The sequence below is a fragment of the Eschrichtius robustus genome, chromosome 1 (genome assembly GCF_028021215.1).
Source record: "Eschrichtius robustus isolate mEscRob2 chromosome 1, mEscRob2.pri, whole genome shotgun sequence".
In the NCBI taxonomy this organism is placed as follows: domain Eukaryota; kingdom Metazoa; phylum Chordata; class Mammalia; order Artiodactyla; family Eschrichtiidae; genus Eschrichtius; species Eschrichtius robustus.
Window position 1 is genome coordinate 2,421,042 of NC_090824.1, and position 6,854 is coordinate 2,427,895.

Sequence of the window (6,854 nt, forward strand, 5' to 3'; positions counted from 1 at the left end):
ATAAGATAAGAAAAGGAAATAAGCAATATTCTCACCATTGTTTGCAGATAATATCCTCCTAAACACGCCCCTCTGCCTCAAATGAGGTATTTTCAAACTATTAGAACTGAGTCACACAGACATAGAGATCAGAATTGTCATTGCCAGGGGGGAGGGGGGAGGGAGAGGGATGGACTGGGAGTTTGGGGTTGGTAGATGCAAACTATTATGCATAGAATGGATAAACAACGAGGTCCTACTGTATTGCACAAGGAACTATATCCAATCTCCTGGGATAAACCATAATGGAGATGAATAAAAAAAGAAGAAGAATATATATATGTGTATAACTGAGTCACTCTGTTGTAGAGCAGAGATTGACACAACATTGTAAATCAACTACACTTCAATTAAAAAAAAAATAGAACTGAGTCAGTCATCTTTTATGCCCTAAACTCATGTACTCTGGGCCCACTTTCTTGCTCTAGTCGTGGCTACAGCAACCAGCTGGTTGTGCAGATAGAGCCTGGCTGCTGCTTGCCTCAACTGCACTGCACAGCCCTTGCTCTCTACTGCTGCTGCTTGGAATGCTTCTGGAGCTCACTCAGCCTACCTGGCACGTGCGCACACATGGAAGAGGGAGTTTGTAGGGCAACCCTGGAGCAATGAGGAATGGGTGCCAGTGGACACATGCTCCCCTTGCTTCTGTGCATGAGTGGACAATTCTGATGTTCATTCTATACTGCTCCTCAAGTATTCCCACAGCAGTGAGAACTCAACAATGCACCTGGCATAAGATTCCCCCGTCCCTGTTTCTCTTTTCCAGGGCCCCCGTTCCTGATCCCTGTGATCACTTCCAAAAATAAACTATTTGCCCACAAGACCATGTCCCATGTCATAGATTCTGCTTTTGGAGGGAACCTGAATTAAGAGAGTTAGTACCAGAAGAGGCTGTAGAAAGCAGAACACTGGGAAAGAATTCTAAGATATGTCACACACCTTTCAGACCCCATTGTAGGAACCTTACTGCTGGTGGTAAGTGAGCTGGTGATGAGCTTTGGCCTGTGGCACAGTTACCGTGACTCACTAGGGGTGGATTAGGATGTCATGCACATGGAAGGTAAAGCACGGGCCTACACGTAGCAGTGGTCCTTTAATCGAACTGAGGCAAGGGTAAGAAGAAGGACTGTGGGTTAGGCTGACTTTTGCTAAGGGCTTTAAAAGCCTCAAATAATAATGACAGGTTCAGACCAGCCAACTATCAATTTAAGGCGCTCTGTGACTGTCCAGCAGCCTCATGGCAACCTGAAGAAACCCTTATCTCCTGCAGGCACAGGTCACTGTATGATGAAAATTGGTCCAGGATTATTCACATCTCTGAATACTGTTGGTTTTATTTTCTCTTCAGCCATGTTTAATCTCCTGTTTAACCTATCAGTGGGTGTTTTGTGTTAATTAAGATAATAAATGATTATATTTTCCATTTCTAGAAGGTTTTTTTTTTTCTTTTTCGGGGAGGAGAATCTCTTTCAAACTACTTGGCCATAGTCTCTTGTTCCTTGCTCATATTTTTAATATTTTATTTCTTTAAACACATACATAATTATTTTGTGTGTCTGATAACACTAATATCTGCTGTTTTCTGGATGTGATTTTGTTGTCTGGTGTTTCCAATGGCTCTCACTCAGAGTGACTTCTTTTTTCCTTGTGCATTTTGTGACTTTTTTTTTGACAGTGAGTCCCCTATGTTCTCTCAAAAGTTATCCATGGGGAGTTGTTGAAACCCATATGGAACTTGCATTTCTCCAGAGAATGTTTGCAGTTTATCCTTTTCTAAAAATCGATTCTTAGTTTTGTTACTTTGCAGTCAGAGAATAAGTCTTGTAAGATTTCTCAATTTAGAAATCAACTTGTCTGTTGTAATAAGTATATAATTAACATTATACATTAAGGATGTTCCATGCACTGTTTATAGAAAAGCACGTTCTGTAGCTGACCGCAGACACCGAGGTGCAGGATGTCCTATTGTCACTTAACCTTTATCTCTGAGTCTGTGCTGCCAGGGAGCCACGAAATTCCAGCTCGGTCAGCTTTGCGGCCCTGCTCCCTCAGGGCTGCACCGGAATGAGGGAGATTCAGTGGTACCCCAAGCCTAGAGACAGGGACAGTGCGGATATCTCATCTCCACTTCCAACCCAGGCCTGCAGGCCCCCTGAAGTCCTAAGGCACCTGTTAGTGCCTGAAACAGACAGTGGGCGGAGTTTACTCAGGTGGACAATCCCAGAATTTCTGTCCAGCTCCCTCTGTCCCTACACAGCCTTTCTGCTCCGACATCAAGGAATAGCAAGAAGGTTGTGTAGCTGGAGAATAGAAGCTTGAGAGAGACGGGGGCACGGGAGTCAGACCTGGCGGAGCCGCTTTATAAGTAGGGTGATAAGCCCCGTTTCCCGGGGTTTTTCGGTTTTTGCCTGCTGCTGGGTGAATGGGTTCATGCTTTCATTGTCAGGGTTGGGTTGGAGTTATGCGGTCACTCTACTCGTAGATCAGGAGGGCCCAATAGAAAGCCAGGGAGGGTTTAAGTGGGGGAGTGAAATGTGATTTACATTTTATCAAGTTCCCCTGGGCTCTGCTCAGTGACAAGAGGGCGCTGGCGGGGGCACGAGGGGCACAGAATGGGTGCCAGGAGCGAGTAACTCGGGACCCTCGGTTGAAGCTCCCTCACTGGTTCCCCCTTCCGTGGGGTCCTCCCGGCCAGGAGAGGGGCCCCAGCGGCGCAGCCCCACCAGGCCCGACCTTGAGCGAGGCCAGTCTGGCTTCCGGCCACGAGACTGGATCTGAAATGGTGGAGAAATGCTGGTATTTCCCGGCTGACGTGGAAGGGATCAGGTTACCTTCTGGTCCCGCGGGCGGAGCGGGCTCTCCTAGGAACGGGTGGCAGGGAGCAGGGAGTGAGGGAGGGGCCCCAGCCGGCCGGCCGACGGGGTACTGGGGAAAGGCGGAGCGCGGCCCGGCAGCTCGGGACCGACGGGAGAGGGAGGCCGGGACGTGGAGCTGGTGGGTGGGAGGCCGGCGCCAGACCGCCCGGGCCGGGGGCGGGGCAGACGCTGCGCCAGGCGCTGGAACCAGGGGCCGGAGAGGGGGGCGCGGGGCCCCGTCCCGGAGGCGGGGCGGGTGACCTCTGAGCCGCAGGGAGCAGATCGGGGCCGGGCTGGGGCAGGTCTGGGCGCGACGGAGGACGCCCACCCCGGCCCCGACGCCGGAGCCAGCGCGCCAGGCCCCCCGGGGTCCCCACCCCTCCGCTCTCGTCCCCGCCCCTCTCCCCCCTGCTTCTCCCTCCCCGCCCCTGCCCCCACGCCCCCCGCGGCCCCGGCGGCCGGGCCCCCGCCTCCGCGCGCCATTCCTCCGGCTGCGCGTCCCGCCGGCCGCGCCTGGGCCATGGCGGGCCTGGGGCCGCGACCCGCCAAGGGCTACCGGGTGGTGCTGCTCGGCAGCGTGGCCGTGGGCAAGACGGCGCTCGCCACGCAGTTCGCCTGCGGCAGCTTCCCCGAGCAGTGTGAGCCGTCGGTGGAGGAGCTCTTCAGCAAGGTGATCGAGGTGAACGCGGCGCCCGCCCTGCTGGAGATCGTGGACACGGTGGGCGCCGAGCACCTGGTCACCCTCAAGGACCTGTACATCAAGAACAGCGACGGCTTCGTGGTGCTCTACAGCGTGTGCAGCGAGGCCTCGTTCGAGGCGGTGCGGCCGCTGCGGGAGCGCATGGGCCGGCTGCGGGGGCCCAAGGCCGTGCCGCTGGTGCTCGTGGGCACCAAGGCCGACCTGGACGCCCAGCGCCAGGTGCTGACGGCGCGGGGCCGCGCGCTGGCCCGCGAGTGGCGGTGCCCGTTCCTGGAGGTCACGGCCAAGAGCAAACTCATGGTGGACCAGGTGTTCACGCAGGTGGTGCGCGAGATGGAGGCCCTGGCCCCGCCCGAGGAAGAGGTTCCGGCCATCCCCACCAACGCGCAGGAGACGTGGCCATCGGAAAGGTTCATCGGCTGATGTGCAAACGGTTCATGATTCCTGTATTCATCGCTTCTCTTGATTTCTGAAGCTCACTTTACTCCTCTGCCTTTTCGAAGAAAGTTATCCAGCTGTAAACAAGTGGTTGCTTCTATATATTGACTCAGATCGGTGCTTCAGACTGTCCAGAGCTTCTTAAATATTTTGTCGAAAACTTTGTTTACCTCTGACAGTACTGGAAGAAGAAATTAAAAATCGATTTTTTTTTCTTGTATGGAGAGAGTATTACCCTTTTCTTCGAGTGGGATTTGTTGCAGGATTCTTTTTTTTTTTTTTTGGTCATAATTAACACCTTCAAATGTCATCTGACATTTGACATTGATTGAGGAACATGACCTAAATCGAAGCTTTCCAATCCATGAGGCTTTCATGTGTTCCCCTCTCAATACAGCCTTGAATTGCAGTAGTAATATTTTCCTCTCTGCGTATTTCTAAATATAGTTATGACATACATAGCATTGGTTTGAAAGGGATATTGTATACCCTGGGAGGGGAAAAATCAACTGTGTACTCAGGCAGAGATAGTTCAGCTCTGCCTTCAGTTTTGTAATTGACATCTAGTCGATTTCTGCATCTGTAAATTAAGTGAAAATAAAATGACTCTAGAAGTTGATAGTTTTTAATATTTGTCTTTCTAGAACCTAAAGCTACAATTCCTAAAGTTTCCATACACCATATCTTTGCTTTTCAGTTATTTTTCCGGACAAGTTAGTTGCTAGGGTGAAAATGGCACCACATCTGTTTGTGTTTTGGCAGAGGTGCTTTCTGCAGCTAGTGTTTTTTTCCTTGTCACTTGCCAGAGTCGGATATGTTGTCTGAATACCTGCCTAGTTTAACAGTGACAGGGGTACTGAAGTAGAAGCAAAACGTGAAGAATCTTTTTGCATAGTTTTCACGTAACGATAGAAGAGACTTTTCTTGTACTGGTTTAAAAATATTATTGTTTTATAATATTAAAAACTGGTCTTTGATATGAGTTGCTTGTGTTTATTTGCACAAGTTAACAATTTTACCTCAGCTGTTGCAACAAAATTTTCAAATTTAGGAACCTAACTTAGCCATTTGAGCAAACTTCTAAAAATAATAAACAAGAAAGCTCCGTGCCTGTGATCTGAAATAATTTTGTTAAAGGAAAGTTATCTATAAAGTGATGGTTGTACAAGGCTCTGGGAGTTTTATTTATATTGTATATGATGTTTGACTAGAAGAATGGATTTTAACACAAAAAATATATTTTAGAACCTAACAGTGCCTGAGAGCCAGTCCGCCCCACAGGAGAGGGCTAGGCTGGGACCTCCCCTGTCTTTTATCCCTTTCTCTTTCCCCTGGATGTTGGGGGCCGGGGCAGTTGGGGTGCTTACTTTTGAAGCCTTGAAACCCAGCTAAGTCACTACTCTCTGACCCTCTGTCTCCTGGGGTCACTCCTCCTGGCAGTATTACCTCACACCCTTTTCCGGAACCATCATTTCTCCAAGGGGACAGTTCAAACACAGGGAGGAGGGGAGGGGGCGGTGGGGTGGTGGGCAGGCAGGAAGCATCTCCTGGCCTCAGCTTTGTCCAAAGCTGCCCCCTCCTCCTGCAGAAGCAGAGGTTATAGAGCCAAGACTGTTCCCTGACTGGGTGTGGGTGGTGCAGAGAAAGCAGGGGGTGGGGCTGGGGTGGGCGGGTGAACAACAGCCCCTTCCCAGCCCTGAGAGCTGGGCCCCCAGGACTGCCAGCTGGGGACTCCCCTCGCCCTGCCTGCCCTGCCTTTCTGACTCTACCTGCCTATGCTGAGGCCTCCGGGGAGGTTCTGTGTCCCTGGATCCCAGGCCCTCTGGATGTCAGGCCTGATCCAGGAAAAAATACACAAATAGCCATTTCTTCCTTTAAATTACTAGAACCATCTCAGTCTACCACTCAGATCCAAGTGTCGGCTTAGAGCCCAGGGGTGCTCCTGACTGACGGGTCAACGCAGGAATGATCAGCCTCACGTGATCAGCTCCTGTGACCTCAAGAATATGTATGAAGCAGCTTTCTGGGTGTAATATGCTCACACACACACACACACATAAAATTAAAGACCCAGACACTAATTTTCTTTCTCTTCCTGCATTTCTAATTTCTAACTTATGCATGTTATTTACAAGTTTCCTGCAGTCCCTCTTGCCTCAACTGAGGCCTAAATAACTCTACGGTGAATTTGCAAGTGGCCGATATGAACAGTTGTCAGGGTACCATGTTACCCGGAAGCACTGTGCCCAGGCGGAGGGACCCATGAAACTGTGGCAGCCAACCTGATAGCTCGAAAGTGGTGTTCAAATCACAAGCCCTTTGTTTAGCACTGGGGAATGTGAAACTGGTTTCCAAAGAGTGTGGAACATTCACTTACCCACAGGCAGGGTGAGTGCTTCTGATTCTCCAAATGCCCTGCAACTCAGGGCACGGACAGATCTTTTTCTTGCCAGTGTGTTATGGTTCAGTTTGTATTATTCAGATTGCTGGTGATGCTGAGAATTTTTTTTTTTGGCCTTGCCACGTGCCTTGCGGGATCTCAGTTCCCTGACGCGGGAACGAACCCAGGCCATGGCAGTGAAAGCGCTGAGTCCTAACCACTGGACCACCAGAGAACTGGTGACACTGAGAGTTCTTTTGGAGGTTTTTAAATGACATTTGAGTTCCTCTTCTGTAAAATGTGCGCTCTTTTTGCCTGCTTTTAAAATTGTGTGATCCGTCCTTTTCTTCTTGGGTCTTGGCCTCTGAGATGCCCCCAGTGATCCCCACCTCCTGGTACTCATGCCTTTGTGTGGTTCCCTCCCCTCGAGCCTGGGCAGGAC

At 50.5% G+C, this 6,854-nt stretch overlaps 1 protein-coding gene across 1 annotated transcript; it reads left to right on the forward strand.

Moving 5' to 3' along the window:
• The first annotated feature begins 2,651 nt into the window (after positions 1–2,651).
• On the forward strand, positions 2,652–4,649 carry LOC137762342 (ras-related protein Rap-2a-like). The gene has a single exon (XM_068540116.1). The coding sequence runs from the start codon at positions 3,415–3,417 to the stop codon at positions 4,015–4,017; it is 603 nt and encodes a 200-aa protein (XP_068396217.1). The 5' UTR covers positions 2,652–3,414; the 3' UTR covers positions 4,018–4,649.
• Positions 4,650–6,854: the final 2,205 nt, after the last annotated feature.